The 23114-nt window shown below is 42.2% G+C and overlaps 1 protein-coding gene and 1 long non-coding RNA gene across 8 annotated transcripts in view; one reads left to right on the forward strand and one right to left on the reverse strand.

The window, feature by feature from the left end:
• Nucleotides 1–23114, reverse strand: part of MCTP1 (multiple C2 and transmembrane domain containing 1) — a 486374-nt gene that overhangs the window by 292807 nt on the left and 170453 nt on the right. For 5 of the 7 annotated variants that reach the window (XM_072139697.1, XM_072139689.1, XM_072139708.1 and 2 more), the window contains exons 4-6: nt 15116–15195; nt 9680–9791; nt 1993–2022 (exon numbers count right to left, since the gene is read on the reverse strand). In XM_072139697.1, the coding sequence (XP_071995798.1) occupies nt 1993–2022; nt 9680–9791; nt 15116–15195 (222 nt within the window). The remainder of the gene's footprint in view (nt 1–1992; nt 2023–9679; nt 9792–15115; nt 15196–23114) is intronic. The other 2 variants (XM_072139702.1, XM_072139695.1) reach the window with 1 other exon arrangement.
• Nucleotides 1981–22974, forward strand: LOC140120794 (uncharacterized). The gene is made up of 2 exons (XR_011853982.1): nt 1981–2066; nt 22874–22974. It is a non-coding gene; the product is annotated as an uncharacterized lncRNA (long non-coding RNA).

Raw genomic sequence — 23114 nt, forward strand, 5'->3', positions numbered from 1 at the left:
CAGCTCAGCTTTCATTTTACCAGTGCTCATGAATATTTTAAAGGGGAGCTGTGATTGGTTGCCATGGGCAACTAGAAATATTCTGACTTGCAGACAGCTTGATAAATCTGCCCCATTGTCTTGGAATGTGAAGGAGCTTGGAGATCCAGTAAAGCGGCAAGGGGTGTAGATGTAGTTAAATAACAATCACCCGTAATTTGCTGTTTGCAAGAAAAACATCTCACCCCTGAGACCACTAAATATTTAAAATTCCATTAGGGGAGTCAGTCCTTTGACTCTGTTTACTTATATTGTTCCAGGGAAGTGAGCGTTCTAATGCATAGGCAAATCCCTTTTACCTGCCATTGGTCGAGACTGATAAAGAGGGCTTTTATATTTGTCCTTATGGGGAAATATACATAGCTATATACCTTCCCCCTCCTTATTCTGTCAGGAATCTATACTAGGTCCTCATGTTTACATGAAAACATCAGTCCTGTCCCGTGCGCCTTATTGGAAACTTCAATAATGTAATGGATGATTCGACCGATTTTGCCCATCGTCCACAAATACTTTCACAGGTTTAACCTCTTTTGGTAGGCAAATTTCAAACTTGGGGTTTATGGATTTGTAAAGGTAACAATCTTGTCTGCTAACAAAAATACTCACAGTGATGTGTAACACTGCTGAGATCATAAGAGCTACCTGAGATAAGAGGGCTCTGACTCTAGGACACATCCACCATATGTAAACTGCTGTTCCCAATGAATCACATCCCCAAAAGCAAAGGGGTGAAGAGGAGGGAAACATTTCTGTATCCTGGTTTGTACTAGGTGAGTTCTGTGGAAGATTTTGGGGGACTCAACCAATTATTAAAGTCAATTTTTCCAGATTCTTCCTTACCTGGTGTATCTAAACAGACATTCTTAGATAACAATTCTATGTTTTACCAATATGGAAGTCTATTTCTCTTTTTAAAAAAGACTCCCTGGTTTGGCTATAATCCCTTCTTTACCATGTTACTAGGCTTTTTGTAGGTCACACATTGATAAATAGGAAACTGCCTTTTTAAGGTTGCACTTAGTCATAGTTTTTCTTGTCTCTTAAAAACCTTTTAGCTAATTCCTTCCTATATTCCCCAGCAGGACACACATGGCCTTGAAGTTTCCATATTCCTTTACAGGTGGCTTGCAAAGGCAAATCTCCATAAGAAGCTTAGTTTCTTTCCTGATATACAATATATACATTGTAACACAGTATAATATGAATATAGTCCATACAAAACAACATTTCCTTCTACACTTAAATGGTTCTCTTCCATATCTTAAAATAATCGGCAACACCAAGGATGCCAACTTTTTACATAGATCTAAGCAACCAGTCTCCAATGCTTTCAATCATTGCTGGACCTAAAGTGGGGACATTTAGGTTGGTGTCACAAAACGTAGAGGGTTCTGTAAAAGGTGACCTCTTTATATCGCAGATGATTAAGAGGTATAAATAAGGTTGTCACTTTTGTAACTTGAAAAAAACTGTCCACAATGGAGGGAAGACTACTGGTGAGAGTAATGGCTAGGCATATAGAGTGCCCGTCAGGTGGTGATCCTAAAAGTTAGAGAAGTTAAACAAAAAAAAAAAAATACAATTAAGGGGGTTTACTTTATTGAACAACAGTTGTAAAATGTTATAAGTCAGCTCTTGTCCCCAGAGGAGATGGCAATACGCTAGTGGGCTGAAACCCCCAATCACTAGGATGTATTATATTCTACCCAGGTCTCAGCTCGCCTGACTTTCTAACTACTTGTATCTCAAACTAGACTTTACCTTTAAAATAATACATTGTAAAGTAAAGGTTCCATATTAGACAAGTACATGCGTTAGTAATTGATGATCATCAAAACAATAATATCATGCAATGACTTTCACAGTGGAACAAACATAATCATGCTGTAATGGAGTGTAACTTAGCAACAGCACAATGGTGGAAGGTTTCACAGCGCACACACTGCTTACCGACTCAGATGACTTGAGCATAGATAAAGGCTGTGAAAAAGGTTAATGTGTTATGAAGGTCATCAACAATGTTGGTATGTTAAGTCAAGAGCTATTATATAGAATTATTGTATTTTATTTAAACAGCTTCCAAGTGGGTGAAGAGCCATGCCAGCCACAGCTGAAATTCAGGCCATAAATTACATACAGTGCAGATTATTATACAGTATATGTGCATTGGTAAGAAATCATTGGTGTATATACATGGCTGTACCCAAAGACAAATCAATTAGGAACTTTAATCAAAGATTATGTCCAAAAACTTGGCTAAACCTACATTCACATCTTATTTTATGGATATGTTCAGGGTATATGTCTCGTGTATACCCTGAACGTCACCATAGAATATACTGGCATCCTTTTTGCTTCCATTTTGCCACTACTGGTCGGAAAGAAGCATTAAGTTACATATTTCCATCGTACTTCCTCCTACTTAGCAACGGATAAGCTCAGCGGAAGCCAAAGTAAACAATAGAGGAATGGATGCAATAGTACTGCATCAATCCCTGGCCTTTGCTGCGTGCATGCACTGGGAGGACCCCAGTGATGTCACTGTCCGTATAAGGACAATGATAACATTGGGGAAAAACCCTGAACACTGACAGCAGCCAATCACTGGCTGCTGCCGATGTTTACTCCTTTTTATGCTTTCAGGGTGGAACTGCAGGACGTATCCCACTTTATGAGCACACAGTGAAATACGTGCTGGCCTGCTGTTTTAAGGACATGTCGGTAATCCTCCTGTAGGATCTTAAAAACAGAGGCTACAATGAGACGTTAATGTAGCCTGAAAAAGTCTTGATGAGACGTTTTCATAATTTTGCTCTTATGACAAAGTCAAACAACAGAAGCCTCAGTAAGTTAGTATCACATTTTTTTTTTAAATATTCACTACAAAACCATATAATGAACTGTAGCCCTTTAATATACTGTATGCTGGGAAAGAGTATAAAGTACAGGAAAGTCAAAAAGCTGTGTCACAACCATAATGCATGTATTTCATTTTTTTTCTTTTCTATTTTACTCTACGGATATCCTCAAAAAATTAGAACCATTCATAGATGCTCCCAGAGTGTTAGTGACACATTTCCCTTAATAACCCAGCCAAAAACATTTCCCAAAGTAGATACTAGAGATGCCCTCAGAGTACCAAACAAAATGTCATTTTTGTCACAGACATAGGCATATCCACAGTAAATTGGGAAAAGATGTTCTTTTGAGACCCAAGATCATTCTTACCTTTTTTTTGCACTGATCTGCCACACATTAGATACAAAGACAGATATCAGTGTCAACATCAGTTACGGTAAGAAGCACCGGGCAGCTTGTCACTTGTGCATCCCCAGATTCCTTAGGGTATGTTATCAACACCAAGATGGAAGAGGATGGAACACTTATAACATCCATAACCACAGCCCAGCAACCAGCAGAAAGCCCAGGAAACAAGGGGTAACTCTTATACCATCCCTAACATTAATGCCCTGAGATAGCGTCACCACTGCAGTCCCTGTAAACAAACCAAGAGCCGAGCACTAGCAGAGAGGGAGGGAGAAAGGGATTAGCTTATCCTTTACTTCACTGCCCCCGCTAGTGATTAGAAATTCCCGTATCCCATAATATATTATGTAAATGAGCTGGAGGGTAGGTCACTGGTTGTACCACCCTATGTGTAAAAATGGGACATCAGAAAGACGCTGGTCATCAGGGGTAAAAGGTTTCCTTTTATTCAGAGATATTTTGGACAACGCGTGCTTCCTCAGGCCTAGGCTTGTTGTGCTGGAGTGGTGCAATAACCCCCCTACCCCTCAGATAACCACACCACTTAACACCTCAAACCATATGCCAGCCAGTCCTACCATCAGCCACACCCTCCCCACCCCTCTAACAGCAGAAAGAAAAGAAAGGGATGCCCTCTTTTCAGCCACCATCAGCCAGATTAGGGCCGATATTAGAAGTCTATCAAATCCTAACTCCCCTGCCGAAACCTCCAACAACATTTGGAATAATTTCGATACTCTGAACTCCGTGATCAAAAGGCCGTCCCCGACTATCACACCGAGAATTGATCTATCTGGTACTGAAAAGATCTCCTTCACCAATACCCTACTTGATCTTTCTATAACACCCCCACTCCCAACCCACCACCACACAGGAACCTCCTAACAAAGAGACCCAAAACACAGGCACAAACAACCCCTTTTCCAACAAGGAGCAAACACACAAACAATGAAGAGCAAGAATATAGAATTTTTTTTTCCGCCTGTGAACCAAAAGAAAAGAAAAAACCAAACGAGGAAAAAGAGGAGGCCATAAAAGACCACAACAGAACCGGCGCCATACCGAGACTGAGGCCACCCAACAAGATTCAACGATAAAAATCTTCAACCTGACTACCTATCCTCTCAGCAAGAATGAAGAATCTCTTCTATCAAAAGGTCTGTCTTACAGTCCTAACAGTCTTCCAAAAGAGTTTGATCTCTTTTTGGATATCAAGCAATTTATTAGGAAACTCACCCTAAAACGCCATTTCTCCCTGCAAACAAAACGAAACAAAAGTCACACACTCCAAGGGGCAATGGGCCATATACAACCGAGCGTCGACACAAACAACATGGTATCTACGAATGACATGTGTATCCAAACCACGAAAATTAAAAACAAATCCAAATTCTATCCCTTACAAGATCAAAGACACCACCTTAAAGTCTATCAAGACCTAGTGATGGAAGACTTTAAGAAACTTACTACAGTAACAGCTCCACCGAGTTCTAGAACTAGTAGGGGGAACCTGCAACCAACAGAGCGCAAAGCACTGAAAAATCTTAAAGGAAACCAGGACCTAGTTTTAAGACCAGCTGACAAAGGGGGAGGGTTAGTCATTATGACTTACACCTACTATAATGAAGAGGCTCTAAACATCCTATCGGATACTACATACTACAAAATAATAGTAGCCAACCCAATGCCTGCACTTCAAAAGAAACTCAAACTACTTCTGGATGCGGCCTTCAAGCAAAAGACCATCACCAAAGAAGAACACAGATTTCTTTTTATACCTTTTCCCACTACACCCTACTATTATTTTCTACCGAAAATCCACAAAAATGACAAAACACCCCCCAGAAGACCCATCATATCGGGCGTTGGCTTCCCTAAAAGCAACATTTCACATTTTCTAGACTTGTACTAACAAGACTACGTTATACAAGTTTTGCTATCTGAAAGATTCAGACCACCTCATCAGAGACCTAAACGCCACAGAATTGCCTGAGAAGTTCTCCTTTCTAACAATGGATGTGAGTGCCCTCTATTCCAACATCGATCATGAGAAAGGAATCGAGTGCACAGCTTATTTTCTGAACAAAGATTTGGAACACCCTACAGAGTTTAAGAACCTTTTGATATCACTCTTGAGGATAATTTTAGAAAACAATTTCTTCTCATATGGATCTTCACTATACCTACAGCAATGTGGTACGGCCATGGGCACCCGAGTGCCCCATCCTACGCAAATCTCTTTATGGGTTTGTTTGAGGATTTGTTTATTCTATCACAACACCCATTCTGCCAACATATATTTTCTTATCGCAGGTACATCGACGACCTATTATTCATCTGGACTGGTTCAAACAACGATGCCATTTCATTTCTACAATCACTCAACCAAAATCTCCTTCACCATGGAGTACGGCGACTATCCACTTTCTTGATCTGAACTTAGAAAATAAACATGGACCAATCATCACCTCCACATACTTCAAAGACATCAGTACCAACAGTTACGACAGCTCCCACTTCCAGAAATAGAAAGACAATATACCATTCTGCCAGTACCGGCAAATCCAGAAAAACTGTACCGACATCTCCATGTTCAAGTCCCAAGCAACGATCCTAAAAAAACGTTTCCAAGAAAAAGGATATCCTGCACACATTCTGAAAAATGCATACAGGAGGAGCTCCAAACTCACCCAAGAAGAATGTCTAACCACCGGAGCTAAAAATAAAGACCCCATCGATCTGCCGTTGGCGTTCATCAGCGATACAACGACAAGCACAAACAAATCAAGGACATTCTCTACAAACATTGGCACATCCTAGAAGGTGATAATGTACTTAAGGAGATCATCCCCAAATACCCTAAGGTCACCTTCAGGAAAGCGGCCACTCTCAAGAATGTTCTAGCCCCAAGCCAGATTAAACAACATGGGATCAAGAGAACAGTATCCACTGGACCAGTAGTCAACAGATGTGCCAACCTCTATGCCTATGTTGCCACAACATTAAACACAATGCCAATACCTTCCGGTCTAACACCACCTCTGAATGCTTTCAGGCTAAACACCATATGACGTGTCAGACCAAATACGTCATAAACCTTTTGGAATGCCCCTGTGGACTCCACAATACTCCAAAACACAGGCCCTGAACAGAAGGATCAATGGCCACAGGGCAAACATAAAGAAGGGTTTCCAACTGCATGGGCTGTCTAAACATTATCTCATGAGACATGCAAAGGACGAGAACTTGTTAATAATCATGCCTATCAACCATATTATGAGACGTCCACAACAGATTTGAGACACTCTGCAAGAGAGAGGTCTTTTGGATTTTCAAACTTAACACCTTAAGCCCCACAGGTCTAAATGAAGTTACCAAGACTATCATTCATCAAATTCATCCCATTCTATTTCTCCCACAGCCCCAGATAATAATTCATCATCTAATCAGACCTCTCCCCCTTTCTCCCCCCTCTCCAAATTTTTTTTTCTCCTTTTCTTTTTTTTTCTCTTTATTTAGACACAGCAGTATCACCCTCCAATTCAATTTTTTCCTCTTTATTAAGACACAGCAGTATCACCCTCCAATTCCATTTTTTTCTCTCTCTTTATTTAGACGCACCAGAATCACCCTCCAATTCCTTTTTTTTTTTAATTTAGACGCGCACACCAATAAATTCCCGCCAAAACAGGGGAACCAAGATTATTGCACCACTCTAGCACAACCAGCCTAGGTGAGTCTCTCCAGCCCCCTTTTCTGACATCCATCACAGCCAGCTACGTAGACTATTGGCCCTAACCTGAACACGGCTCCAGGGCCCCTCATATTTAAGTCATCCGATGCATACTCTCTGTCACAGGTCATTATATGTATAATTATGTTGTACTATTTAATATTCTATGATTTTAAAGCACAGATATTGGTTTATTTATTTATCTATTTGGTCATTACCTTAAGCGTTGTTTTCAGCCTATAGGTTTATTCATCCATATACATATATATATTTTCTTTCTATATATTACCTATTATATATATATATTTTATCATTTTTATGTATTATCTGTCTCCTCCACTTCCAATGTGATCACCAATCACCTCAGAGGAGGCCATAAGAGTATCTGTTTATTTATTGTATTTTTCCCGACTGTATCATTATATGAACTTTTTAAAGCCTATGTTTTATTCCTTTTGGTATACCGATCCTCTGAATCCTATTCTCTTTTTTAACTTATCATCAATATTAAAATGAATTTATTTGTGTATTGTAATAGACTTGAGGAAGCAATTGTTGTAGTGCGAAACGCGTTGTCCACAATATCTCTGAATTAAAGGAAACCTTTTACCCCTGATGACCAGCACCTTTATGACGTCCCATTTTTACACATAGGGTGGCACAACCAGTGACCTACCCTCCAGCCCATTTAATATATTATGTAGTAGTAGGTGGGCCCCCAAAATCTATTTTACTGGTGGGCCCCAGGCACTCCAGTCCGACCCTGAACCCAGCTATTTACTTCTGCACATACCATCACCCCTGTCTTACTTCAGTGATTGTCTCTTGGCTTTCACTAACATTACTTCTAGAGATGAGCGAGTATACTCCTCCGAGCTAGATGCTCGTTCGAGTATTAGCATACTCATTGCTCGGACGAGTATTTCCCCTGCTAGAGATCGAGCATTTAATTAAGAAAAGACAGTGAAGAACAGTGAAGAATACAAAGAAAACAGTGAACACAGGAATCAGGATCATTTAAGTGAAGAACACATTGAAAGAACACTGAAGAACAGATTGCAGATGTCCGCGTACATCTGCAATCTGTTCCGAAGACACGCGTGCAGAACGGTGTTCTCCACAATAAAATATGAAGAACAATATGTGTGAAGAACACCTTGCAGATGTTTCAGGCTGAGAACCCCCCACTGGATCGCGACTGGACCGGGTAAGTAAATCTGCCCCAATCTTTCTAAGACTAAACTTCTTGTCTTATCACCATCTACTAACAAATACCGTGATCTCTCCATTTCTATTTGTGTTATCACAATAACCCAAAGGCAGCAGACCCGCTGTCTTGGGGATGTCCCGGACTCTGGACCTTTCCTTTGCACCGTATATTCAATCACTTGCACTCTCTTGCTGCATGCATCTCAAAAACATCTTTAGAATCCACCCATTTATTACAATTGACTCTGATTCACTCTCATCTAGACTAATTTAACTCCCTTCCAATCGGTATTCCACTCACTAAACTCTCTCCTCTCCAATTTATTCTTAATGTAGCAGCCAGGTTATTCTTTCTTCTCTTTGCAATAAATGGCCCCTCCCTTCTGCTCTGAGTGAATGCTTTATTTATTCAAAATCCTGTTACAACTCTTACTTGTAGCAAAGGGGAGGAGCTGTGGAGCAGCACAATCCAGAGAGCAGACCGCTCTTCAGGATAAGAGATCGATGGATAGAGAGCTACATGCAGAGACCTGCCCTTGTCCATTGTATATTGATATCACTGCAACTGCTGCTGACCATCGGCTGGTCTATGGTTTTCTTGGAAATCCTCTTTAAAAATCATATGGGTCCACAGTCCTTATACCCACAGTTACACAAAAAAAAAAGATCACGGTGTGGTTGCTGAATTAATTTCCTGTATGCCAGCACCTTTGCGTCATCATATTGTTGCAAAGGGTCGAAATGGCTGCTCCCAGTGATATCCAGGAGACAACTGTATTCCACGACACAGGCCATTACTCCAGAATTCTGGTGTAGACAAATGGCTACATCTCCCCCAAGGTGCCTTGTTTATTGGTATTGATTACAGAACATCTATTACATAAAACCAAACCATGCTTTTGCTGAAATGGGAAGGTCCAGGTTTAATACAAAAGTCCTGTGTTTCTGAATCAGCCTGCGTGTAGATATTGAACACCAATCAATTATGCCCTAAATGTAAAGTTCTGACACTATTCACATATAAGTCTCCACTTTTGCAATCAACTAATTGCGTGAATGTCTGCCACGTCAGATTTAACACAGTTTCTGCTGGAAAACTGGTGGAGATTATAGCAAAAAAATCTCTGCCAGTTCAGATATGGTCTATAGGTCCTAACTTTTACAGTTTTGAGCCTTTTGGTGGATATGGCGCGCCGGAGTTCCAGTGCGGAAAACCTTAAGACTGGAGTTCAAAATTAATTATATATACATCAGATGTATATATATATATATATATATATATATATATATATATATACATATATAATGTATGCAATATATAGGACACCATGTGACATGTGTACACATACTGTATATTAAGTTTTATTATGTAAAAACTATGGAAAACTATTTTCTGCTACTTTTAATTTCTAATATGAAGTGACTCACAGTATCTATGTAGCCATTGTCCTTCGGAGACAGAAAAACAGATAAATAGATGGTTCCCAGTAAATGCTCCGGATGCTGGGGATCCTTCAGATTTAATGCAACATCTTTTGTGCTGAAAATAAAACATAAGAAGAATAACAATATAATAATGATAGTCAATGATAGAAATATAATGAGAGGTAACTAATGAAGACATTCCTGATAAATTGCTTGTACCTGATCATTATATCTTGTTCCACATACGGATACGTGGTATTTTGACATAAACATATTATTCTTATTTTGTGCTGTGGATGTCAAGCTGAAACACAGCGATATAAACTAATAGAATTAGCGGTGACACATATCAAGTTGTATTGTGTAATAGATAGGAACACGGCTTAGAAAGCGGATAGGTACTCATACACTTACCCAGAGATTTGTCATCATCTGCATGAGTAACACTTGGGCTTATATAATTTCTTAATTTAGTATATACAGTAAGTGTATATTACCCATATGATAGGAAGGGGTCCAACTGCCATATAGACCTCGATAAATATTTTTTTGTCTTTTTGAAGTCACTTTTGAACCAATGTCCTTGGTGACCCAATAAATGTGTGCAAATTCATCTACGGCTATAAATGGACTATAATATACAACAGTATCATAAAAATGTGAAGACAATGGGGCACGTTTACTCACCTGGTCCTGTCGCGATCCCCGCTGTGCCTTGTCCAACGAAAATGAACTTTGCCACGATTCATAAAGATCGTGTGCCCGATTTCCTGCATCTGTCGCTTACCCGCTCAGGTCCGCCGGAGTTCACCTTCTTCTTCCCAGTGTATGTAAGAGCATGTCTTGTGACACAATTTTAAAGTTAAATTCCGCGCTCAGTCCCAATCAGTCGGACCGTCTGACGGCCGCCCCCCAATTTCTGTCACATGACAGAAATACGATCGCGTGCGACATAATCCCCTTCTAATTAGCTGTCACAGCGGCGCAAATCCCGTAAAATTTCTAAAAGCCATTGAAAGTGCGATCCGTGGGACCCTTAGTAAATAAGGGCCAGTGTGTTCTCACAAGTGATCATCTAGGGAGGTTCTACTTTATGTGTATATTCCTGAGATATAACAGTATAGAGATGAATAATTTACTATTATTTATTAATCAATGGTTGTTCCACCTATCAAGTTATCATCTCACTTGTGGAGAAGGGATAGCTTTCAAATTATTGAACCCTAGTCTTTTCTGGGAACTGCTTTGTAAGGACCACATGCTGTCACTTCTCCCATTAAAAAAATGTAATGTGTAGTGGTGTAGCCAGTGTGAATTAAGAATAGGAGGTGGCCAAAGAAGGTGAGACTAATATAAATCATAATAATACATTGTAATCTGCAGTCCTTTACACATCATAGAGTAAAAAAAAAAAATTGGGGGTGGAGTAAGAGGTGGAACAAAAAGCGTGGCTTAGGGCAAAAAAAATATTTATATGGCGTGCTAAATGTTTTGCATCTTTTGTCCCTCTTTCTCTCCTACAAAAGCTTTGGTAATTGAGTAGTAGACTGATAGACCAGGGTAGGGCATTTCAGAGAATTTGTGCAGCTTGGGAGAAGTTCTGTAAATGTTTGTGGGAGGTTTAAATCAAATAATAGAACAATCTTAAATCATTGACAGATGGAAGAATATGAGATGGGGGATAGAAAGGATAGTTCAGGGGCTGCAGCACTGTGCAGAGCTTTGTGAATGAGGATGATTTAAAGTGGATTTGGAGGAAGATGGTAACCAGTGCAGTGACTGGCACAGACTGCAGGCATCTGGATTGATAGACAAGTCTGACAACTGCATTAAAATATTGTAGGGAAGAGAGTTTAAAAAGTGGAAGAATGATTAGTAGGAAGTCACAGTAGTCGGGGTGAGAGTGAATCCAAGCAACAATAAGGATTTTAGAGGTTTCCATTGTATGAAATATGCAGATTCTGGAAATGTTTTTGAGTTTCATGCTGCAAGCACATGCAAGTGAAATGAGAGGTGTAGCACAATTCCAAGTCAGTGGGCTTACTGCCTCAGTGTTCTGGTGATACCACTGATGAAAACTGAGAGGTCAAGGTTGGATTGGTTAGCACATAGCAGTTTTAGAAAGATTAAATTTCAGGTAAAGAGAGAACATGATGTTAGAGACAGCAGAGAGACAATCTCTGGTGTTCTGTAGTAAACCAGGGAATGATGTTATGTGCAGAAGTATATAGCTGGTTATCATCAGCATGAAGGTGATACTGAAAGCTAATTGTGCTTGTGGTTTGTCCAGTGAAGGCAGTATAGAGGTAACAGAGAAGAGGAATAATAATAATTATTTTATATAGTGCACACAGATTACGTAGCGCTGCACAAAGCTTGCCAAATCTGTCCCTGTCCCCAGGCCCGGCGCCAGCACCCGGCCAACCCGGGCAAGTGCCGGGGCCCCGAGGTACTGGAGGGGCCCATTTGGGCCCCCGGATCAATTGTACCAGTGTCACTATAAGACACTGGTACAATTGATCACCATCCGGATCGATCGCTTTTCTGCAGAAACTAAAACTCACCTGTCCCGGTTCCCATGATGCGGCGCTCCGCAGGGTATGCGACGGGACGGCTCTGAAGCCGGCGCACATGATGACGTCATCGGATCACGTGTGCCGGCTTCAGAGCCGGCAAGTACGGGAGGCCCAGGCCGAAGACAGCTGCAGGCGCTGCTCCGGGGGAACCAGGAAAGGTGTCAGGGTGTCCGCGGGGGGTGGGGGGGGGGGTCAGTGTGTATACAGGGGGAGAGGGGGGGGGGTGTTAGTGTGTCTGGAGGGGGTCATTGTGTCAGCAAGGGGGGGTTCAGTGTGTCCGGGTTCAGTGTGTCCACAGGGGGGGGATCAGTGTGTCCCCAGGGTCAGTGTGTCCGCAGGGGGAGGGGGCGCAGTGTGGCCACTGGAGGGAGGTCCACGGAGGGGCCCACTAAGGCTCTGTCGCCCAGGGGCCCACTAAAACCTGGAGCCGGCCCTGCCTGTCCCCAATGGAGCTCACAATCTAATCAACCTACCAGTATTTTTTGAGTGTAGGAGGAAACCAGAGGACCTGGAAGAAAACCCACACAAACACTAGGTTTGAGCCCAGAGGAAACCCGTCAGTAAGATGAGAACACAGAGATCCAGTAAAGGAGATACTGAAAATGCGGTCAGAGAGATAAGAAGAAAACCAGGAGAGTGCAGTGTCCTTTAGGCCAATGGAGTGAAGCATCCTAAGGAGGAGCTGGTGGTCCACAGTATCGAACACAGCAATGAGATCCAGAAGAATGAAGAGAGAATAGTCACCTTTGAGGAGATTATTTGAGACTTTAGAATGAGCAGTTTCAGTGGAGCGCGTAGTACAAAACCAGATTGCAGGGGTCAAGGAGGGAGTTAGCTGATAGATTGAGTTAGTAAAGAATAGATCAGGCATCCCAAAAGTTTGGAGATGAGTAGGGAGATTACAGACTGGCCAGATAATGGGGTTACTACAGGGTGTTTGAAAGACGAGGGAACAAGAAGTGGGGGGATGGGGGTACTGCTGCAGGTGGTGGGGCGAGCAGAGGAAAGGAGCCTGGACAACTCTTGCTCTATGACTCCAAGGAAGAGAATGAACAGGGTGAGGTATCTGTAAAGTAAGGGTTAGGTCTTCCAAAAGTTTATTAGTAATAATTGGAAAGAGGAGATTATTTGGGTAGCACGGTAGCTCAGGGGTTAGCATTGTGTGTTTGCATGGGTTTCCTCCCTGTCCTCTGATTTTCTCCCACACTCCAAAAAATTCTGGAAGGTTGATTAGATTGTGGGGACCGATTTGGCAAGCTCTATGCAGCGCTGAGTAATCTGTGAAAGCTATATAAATAAAGAATTATTATTATTAGTTGGTGAATAGAGGGGAAGGGCAGAGTTTTAGGGTGCAGTCAGAAAGGAGGAAGAGAAGGCAGCGATCCTAGGCTCCAATTACAATTGGGTGGTGCTCGCAGCTGGGGATCCGGTGCTCAGTCCCACAGTCAGCATAGGAGATGGAGGAAGCCACAGCACCCGGTACGGTTCAGTTCCAAAAAATCTTTATTGTAACATCATCCAAGCATAAAAATTGCAAAGTTTCGATTCCAGTTGAATCGAAACGTTGCAATTTTTATGCTTGGATGATGTTACTTGGGTGCTGTGGCTTCCTCCATCTCCTTAGGGTGCAGTCACACATTGCATTTAACACATGCATTTAAAAACGCATTGCAAAAGCTGAAGAGAGATTTGTCTAATTAAACAGCTGTTAATACTTGTGTTTACAAAACACACATGTTAACACATTGTTAACACATATGTTAACATCACATTAAGGCATGTTTGTTAACACAATGTTAACATGTGTGTTCACGTGAGTGTTAACATTTGCATTTTGTTAACACAAGTGTTAACAGATGTTTGGTTTGGCAAATCTCTCCTCAGCTTTTGCAATGCGTCTTCAAACGCATGCATTAAACGTGATGTGTAACCACACCCTTAGGCCGACAGCACACGTAGCGTTTTGAACCCGTTGGGCAGTTTTTTAATCAGTCTGTTAAAAAAATGCATGCGTTTTTGAAAACGCATCTGTTTTTTACCGGTTTTACCGATTATCTTAATTAAACGGGTTAAAAAACGCACATCAGAACTTTCTTGAGGAAAAGAAGGGAATCATATTAAGTTAGAAGTTAGGCCTACGGCCGGCGGCACACGTGACACTTTGAACCCATTTTTGGGCTGTTTTTAAGCAGTCCGTAAAAAAACACATGCGTTTTCGAAAAACGCATGCGTTTTTTTAAAACACATCCGTTTTTGACCAGTTTGGATTAAGATAATTGGTAAAACGTGTCAAAACGGATGCGTTTTCAAGGGACTGCTTAAAAACAGACCAAAAACGGGTTCAAAACACCACGTTAGCCGCTGGCGTACTGTGCTGGGCTGGTTAACCTTACTGGACGTGAGTTAACTCATTTAGTTATCACAGAAAACGGGTGGTTCCCCCTATTTACTTACACTACAGAGTTATCAAGTGTGGTTCATGGGTTTAGCAAGTCTTGTTAGGGCGATGTCACACATGGCGTTTTGAACGCGTTTTTGGTCCGTTTTTAAGCAGTTTGAATAAAGATAATTGGTCACACCTGTCAAAACGGATGCTTTGTAAATAAAACATGCATTTTTCAAAAACGCATCCGTTTTTTGAAGGACTGCTTAAAAACGGCCCAAAAACACGTTCAAAACGTCACGTGTGCCATCACCCTTATACCACTGATACATCTGTACCTCTTTGCAGGGCACTTTCCCCATAATAGAACATTTTTTGGTGCAATTTAGAATGATCGCCATATGTTATTGCTGTATAACTGAAACTCCAAAAAGAGTTGAGATTTATCCAATCACAAATATGAAAATAAAGTTTTCTTACTTTTGTAGTTCCAATGTTGTAAGTTCAAGAAAAGCCGACCCCATAAAATCATCTTGAAGTCCAAAGTCATAATCAAATACCTGTAAAATCAACAATGCATGCTCAGTAGTGGCCGTAAAATGGGTAGAGAGAACATGAATTATTGATAGGGTTTAACATGAGGTGCATTTCAGTTTTAGCTTGACAGCTCCTATGCAGACATATGGGGGGCTCCATAGTAAAGACTCCAAATAGTGTACAAAAAGACTAAAAAAAAATAAAATTATGTTTAATGTACAAGACTTCTGGGTTAATCTGTACCAAAAAGCCCTAGCACATTCCTGCATGCTGAGCATAAAGTTCATTATGGGATTTAGACACTGGGTTTGCCTTACCAGACAAAGGGGTACAGAATGGATGACAAAAAAAAAAACATAGTTACAATCTTGGTGTACACTTGCAGTTGTGAGTTACACATGTTACTGTTACATAATTTACTATATTTTACACAAGAAAGGTCTTTGATGCCATGGATTTGAGTTTCTGGTTCACAATAGAAGGGGTTAACCTCCTTTTAAATCAGTGCAGAGGAGAACCGTGCAGGGAGTGCCAGTGTTCATACACAGCAGATACAGTAGATCAGGACAGGAAGCTATAGGAGGCTAACTCTTTCCATATCTGCAGCTCTATAAGGAGATTGGACTATCCTGGGAATGTCAGTACAGAGTTAAAGGAAACCTACCATCAAAATCAAGCATGAATAACCAGGGACACCTACTCATAGATCCAGGTGCAACACCCCTGCCAATGCAAGGCAGAGGAGTTGTTGCGAATGAGCCCCTAATATTTGTTTTCCCCTAGTAGAGAGTCTGATCAGCTCCTCTGCAGGACACTATACATGTGCAGCGGTAGATATTGCCTGGATTGGCAAGGGTTAAGCTGATTTGACTGTTAATGTTATCATCCAATGATATGCCTCAATGCACTTAATTGTGAACTGGAGTGTGATTGAGGAGTGAGCCACCACCTGACCAGGGATTAACTAAACTCTTAGGCCCCTTCCACACTGGCGTTTTTCACGCGCGAGTTCTGCGCGTGCATTTGACGCGCAGAACTTGCATTGCACTCTGTCCCATTGTATTCAATGGGTCTTTCTTCATTAGCATTGGTTTTCACGCGCGTGCTTGCGTTCGTTTTCACGCGCGTCAAAATCGCAGCATGCTCTACTTTTGCGTGTCACGCGCGTTTTTCCCGCCCCATTCAAGTCTATGGAGATGCATCAAGAACGCATTGCACTCGCAATCATTGCAAGTGCAATGCGAGTGCAATGCGTTTTAAACGTAAGGGTTGCTAGGTGACCAGAATAACAGTATTCCCCCTGCTCGAGAACGATCATTTAATTTAAAAAACACAATGAAGAACAGTGAAGAATAGAATAAAAACAGTGAACACAGTGAACACAGGATCATTTAAGAGAAAAACACAGTGAAGAACACAGTGAAGAATAGATTACAGATGTTCGGCACATCTGCTTACTTGTCGGGAGATACGCGCGGAGCGGTGCAAACAAAATAGCATGTGAAGAACAATATATATGTGTGAAGAACACATTGCAGATGTATTTAAACATCTGCAATGTGTTCTTCACACACATATATATTGTTCTTCACATGCTATTTTGGGCGCACCGTTCCGCGGGTATCTCCCGACAAGTAAGCAGATGTGCCGAACATCTGTAATCTATTCTGCACTGTGTTCTGCACTGTGTTTTTCTCTTAAATGATCCTGTGTTCACTGTGTTCACTGTGTTCACTGTTTTTATTCTATTCTTCACTGTTCTTCACATCTACTAACTTGTCGGGAGATAATATACACGGGGAACAGTGAAGAATAGATCGCAGATGTTTGCAACTTATCAGAAGACATTATTTTTCAATTAAATAAAACATTTTAATCCCAAACCATGGTCCCTTTGAAAAATGCTCGAGTCTCCCATTGACTCGCGCGTGAAAAACGCAAAAACGCTAATTATTCCAAGGAAAAATGGAACAAAAACGCAGCCAAAAATGTCAGTTTTTCACGCATTGCACCCTGACGTGAAATGCAACGCTAGTGTGGAAGGGGCCTTAGTCAGGGGAGGAGTTAGGTCTCTTCAGGCCCAGCTCTTCTAGTGAGCAGACTTCTCTCTAAGGCCGGCGCCACACGTGGCGCTTTGCCTGCGCTTGCAAACGCAGACAAAGTCCCGCCCACCGGTGCGGGCCTCGGCCCGATCGCATCGGCTTTTCTATGGAAACGCCTGCGATCGGGAACGAGCCGCCGGTGTTTTGCGTTAATTTTTTGCTCTTACTACAGGCCTCCTAGGCCACAGTTCTCACTACAGAGCTACAGAGTGTCAGTCCACCTTCAGGGCTAATACTGAATACTACCCAGGATTAAAGCTGCAGCTTCCAGCACTGGACACAGCTACATCCCAGCCTGCCCCTGCATCCAGGCTGGTAAGCCTGTGGTTTCCTCTCCAAGAGCACTCCCAGTATCCTACCTCTGTAAGGAATAGTTTGGCCTGTTGCTGCTGTTGGTTTGAATAAAGAACTGTAAGTTACTTTTATGCACAACATTGCCTCCGTCTGGTCCCTGCTACGGTTGTATCACCATCAAGGGCGCCTCATCTATCTACCAGGGATACATACTACAGACTCTAAGGGCTGCCCCAGGGAGAACCAGTATTACAGCCTCTCCCTCATCTAATTTCTTGCACACACCACCTGCTGGAGACCTGCCAGGCTGTAGGACAGCTCTCCGGTCCATACTAAGCACCGTGACACTAGCGTGCCTAGGCCGCAACCTCCAGCCACTCCGGTATTCTAGGCCCCGGCTGCCTCCAGGCCCCAAGAAAAGGCTAGGCCCCGGTGGGGAATGTTGCACAGGCACTGTGACTGTGGGAATCTTCTTTTCCATAGCCTCCTTCTATTTAAAGGAAACCTGTCATCAGCAATTGGCCTAATAAACCGCTACCAGCATATTGGCAAACAGTGTAATATCTTATAGTTTATGTTTCTTTCATGATCCAGTGTGGTGGCATCATCTGGAAAATCAACTTTGAAGTGAAATGTAAATTGGTTGTATATAGTCAAGGAGGCAGAGAGTTCTAAACGCCTCCTCCTCTGTGATTGACATAATGCATCTGACTTCAGGAGATCTGGTTAGTGGTGTCTCTGGATGCAGGTCCATCAATTAAAGTGAAAAAGGCGTTATGAGGCAGAGAGAGCTTGACATAAATGTTAAACTCTCCACCTGCTCGACTATAAACAACTGCAACACCCCTGCCAATGCATAAGCAGGCTGGTAATTGCGAATAGCACCCTCTCCTGGTCAGGAGCTGTTAAGGAGACTGATCACCTCTCTAGGAAGGTTCTAGAATCTGATGTGAAATGATGAAATGATGTTTCTGTCATGAAAGCTGGAAGGTGTTTGGAGAGGTGCTACCACCTGATGAGTGGGAGTATAAAAGCCCCTGCTTGGTAAGAGCACATGGTCTGTCTGGTTCAGTTCAGTCAGGAGACAGATTGAGCAGCACAACTTCAGTGCTGCCACAGCCACAAATCCCATGAACTTCTAGTGCCTCAGGCCTACTGCCTGGCACCCAGGGCAAGTCTGGAGACTTAAGCTCAGAACTGCAACTTCCACCACTTGGACTCAGTTCCATCTGAACCAGCCCAGCCTGCATTTACTATCAGGCTGTGTAGACCTTTCCTGCGGACCAACTCTCCATGATCACCCTGCATAAAGAATCTGCTGTTACCCGTTTCTGGCCATTGCCTGCTGTTGAATAATGAACTGTAAGTTGATTTGCACAACGTTGCCTCTGTCTAATCCCCGAATAAGGCTGCTTACCACCAAGGGCTCCCCCATCCATCACCCAGGGATTCATCCTACAGACACTCAGGGATTACATCAGCCTCTCCCTCCTTATTTCGTGCACACACCACCTCCTGGAGACCTGCCAGGCTGTAGGTCAGCCCTCTGGTCCCCATACCAAGCACCTTGACCACAGTGCTCCCAAGGCTGCACTAGCCAGCCACTCCGGTATTCTGGACCCCGGCTGTCTCCAGGCCACAAGATAAGGCTAGGCCCCCGTGGGGGATGTTACACAACCAATTTCCATCTCACTTCAAAGTAAATTTTCTGGATGATGCCACTATACCGGGTGATGAAAGAAACATGATCACAGATTACCTTTAAAATCAACTTTTATGATTATGCTAATCTTCACAGGCTGCTACAATGAGCAGAGCAGCAGGTCTCCCCTCACCCTGCACATCCTGCTGTTGCTAGATTACATAGGAAGAGGGAGGGGGATAAAGCAGGAAATTGGATATGATATGTGCAACATCCCCCACTGAGCCCTAGCATTTTCTTGGGGCCTGGAGGCAGCCGGGGCCCAGAATACCGGAGTGGCTGGCGATTGCGGCCTAGGCACACTGATGTCACGGTGCTTGGTATGGGGACCGGAGGGCTATCCTACAGACTGGCAGGTCTCCAGCAGGTGGTGTGTGCAAGAAATATGGAGGGAGAGGCTGATGTACTGGATCTCCCTGGGGCAACCCCTTAATGTCTGTAATATATAACCCTGAGTGATGGATGGGGAAGCCCGTGGTGGTACAGTCGTATCCAGGGACCAGAAGGAGGCAACCTATTGCAAAATAACTGACAGTTCTTTATTAGAACAACTGCAGGCAACAGGCCAGAACAATCTCAGAACAGATTCTGGATTACTGGAGATTCCGGATTACTGGAGTGGTCAAGGAGAGTGGTCCTTAGGAGTTGGTTCACCAGCCTGGTAGCAGATGCAGGCTGGGATGTATCTGTGTCCAGTTGTGGAAGATGCAGCTCTTGTCCTGGTATTAGCTGAGTGTTAGCCCTGATGGTGGACTGACACTGTTCCTCTCTGTCACAGGATGTGCTCTCTAGTGAGAGCTGGATTCCAAGATGCCTAAGAGCTTGTGCTCAGAAGCAAGACCTTGTGGTCTGGATCTGACTGACTGACCTCTAAGGTAAAACCTAGCCCTTCCCTGTCCAGGGGTTTTTTATTATCCTGGTCAGGTGGTGGCTCACTCTCCAATAACACTCCAGTGTACATGGTAATTTGTTAGAATTGACATACCATTGACCATTGCCTGTCCAGACAGGATCTACAGCTGCTAATACCTAGTGCTCAGGTTCTGGGACCTTCCTGGAGGGTTCGCGACACCCTCTGCACTAACCTGGAGACGGTGCTGTTCGCAACTACTCCCTTGCCCATGTATTGGCAGGGGTGTTTTACATGTCCTGCTCATTGTAACAACCTGTGAATCTGCATTACTGAGGGGCTCTGGTAACGCAGTAACCACAGTCACTGTGCCTGGATCTATGAGAAAGTGTCACTGGTTTATCGTACAGGATTATATGGTAGATTTCCTTTAAGCCATTAGACACTTTATAAGCTTTTTATCTATGAGCGGTCACAGTCAGAGGGAAAGCTAAATAATTCACAACATTAAAATCAGGAAAAGATTAATAAAGTATATTACAAAGTTTCTGTTTTCTTTTGAACTATTGATTTACGCAGTTTGAATTATTATTTTTTTTTAATTTTCTTTATTCAAATTTTCCATAAATATTACAAAAAACATTAATCAAAAGCAAGGGATATCACAAGATATCAACACAGTGTTAAATAACCTTTTAGTACATTAGAAATATGCTCTACGTCTCCAATAATCCACTTTATATTATTGATATCTGAACATCTCAATAATCAGAAATAACCATAACACGCAGTTTGAATTTAAAAATTTTGTTTGCTTTCAAATCTGTTTTATTTATTTTGCAGCGCACTTTATAATTTGCATTATTACAGGCATTTGCTATGGTGTAAAAATAATTACACAAAGATGAGCCTCAGTTTACAATTTCACTTCTTCTATATGGTCACTAGATGGCGACATTTCTATACAATTCCACTGAATAGAAAATACACGTTTCCTTTACATATATAGTTGTTCATATTTGACTTTCCCTTACTGCTCTCTATTAACCCCTTATCACCAACACTTGTTTTCAACTTAATGACCAGACTCGATTTTTAGAATCTGACATGTGTCACAATAATTGGTTATAACTTCAGAATGCTTTAACATATCCAGGTGATTTTAAGCTCGTTTTCTCGTGACACATTGTACTACATGTTAGTTGTAAAATTTAAGCGATAAGTATTGCGTTTCATTCTGAAAAAAAATTAAAATTTGGCAAAGTTTTAAATGTTCCGTTTACAGGCAGATAGTTAAAATACCCAAAGAGCTTGATAATTAACATTTCCGGAATGTCTGCTTTATGGTTTTTTTTTCCAGTCGTATCATTTTACTGTGCAAAAAATTTTTTGTGAGGGTATTAGGTGAAAATGGAATATTATGGGAAGTTTTTCGTGTTTTTTTTTTCCGTTGTTTACCGAGCGGGTTCAATATTGATGATGTTCATCTGATTGCTTGTTCAAGCCCTTACATTGCAATAAACTTGTATTGCAGGGTATTGACGCATGCTCAGTCAGTTGTGGTCGGGTCCTGCCAGGAGGTAGAACCTGGTATGAAGAGGAGCCGGCAGCCTCAATGGGGGGGGGTCCAATCCACAGGAGACAAACTTACAAGCTGAGGGCATTATTGACCACGGCATGTAAGGGGTTAAACACCCATTAGAAAGGCAGAGCGTCAGAAGAAGTACCCTTAATGGCAGCCATAAAAACCCAATACGGTGGTCATTAAGGGGTTAAAATAAATAAATAACATTTTTATGCCTTTGGTTGCTTTGTTTCTATTTTTTTTTTTTTTAAAGTCATTGTTCCTTTACCCCCTAAACCGCACCATGACGTTGGGGAACGCCATGGTGAGCTTGTATTTCGCGCACCATTAAGTTCCTCAACGTCACGGAGATCGTAAGGCCCCAGAAGCGGAGCCTGTGTGATCCGTGCAGGAGGTCGGCTGTATGTGACAGCCTAGCCTCTGCATGAACAGCTGAGATTGCGATAGTCAAGATCCTGGATGTTTGCCATGTTCAACCAGGACCACAGCACCTAAAGGGGTCACTCACCTCTTCACCCGGCAATCGTCACCCCTGCACTGGGTAAGGAGGTGCTGATCGTCTCCTGGGGTTGTGGCTGCCTTGCTTTAACTGCATGCTGGGTCATGCCTAGGATAGGACCTAGCATATCCGGCAAATTGACGCCTTTAGCGACTAGCCACGGCACCAATTATATCCATCATTAGTTGCTAGAGGCGTCAATCTGCCAAATTGGCTGTTCGGTCACCAATCCAGCAATATGTCCAGGATGGGACGAACCCAAACCCCAAGCAAACATTGGGTTAGTTTATAACTAAAGATGTTTCCTATCCTAGTCTTGATCTCTCCACCTATCGAATAAATTGCCCCTAGTTTACAAGACTCATGTCATCCCCATTAGACACCCTAGTTATCCTTTCAACTATTAATAGTTTGCTCAAATTTTCAACTTAATGACTCAAGAAAACTGGTAGAAATGAATGGATAAATTACCTTCGCTGCATGTTCTGCGTTTTTATGGATATTTTTTTGTATTATATCTATCTCTATAAGGAAACAGATTTGAATACCTTTGTTATCCTGTGTTATCTCCCTCCTGCCCTCTCTCCCCTGATGTACATTGATGTAATGCAGGATTTGCTCATCTACTAGTTGTTCTTTACAGCTTCTTCTTTGTTTATTCTTCCCCAGGTTTCCCCATCTGATAATGAATATTTTGTGTTCTGTCCTGCTGATATATTCTGTCTGAGTTTTTGCACAGTGAAAATAAACAGAATACAATTTTAATATTACTTTACCCAGAAGAGATGGTTTTGAGATTTTCGCAGCCCGTTAGCCCCTTGATACCAACTCCACATCCACCACTAGTTGAAACAAATTGAAAATTTGGAAATTCTTTGAATTCTGGAAATCACAATTGGAGCGGAACAAA

This window comes from Engystomops pustulosus, chromosome 1 (assembly GCF_040894005.1).
Source record: "Engystomops pustulosus chromosome 1, aEngPut4.maternal, whole genome shotgun sequence".
NCBI classification, from domain to species: Eukaryota; Metazoa; Chordata; class Amphibia; order Anura; family Leptodactylidae; genus Engystomops; species Engystomops pustulosus.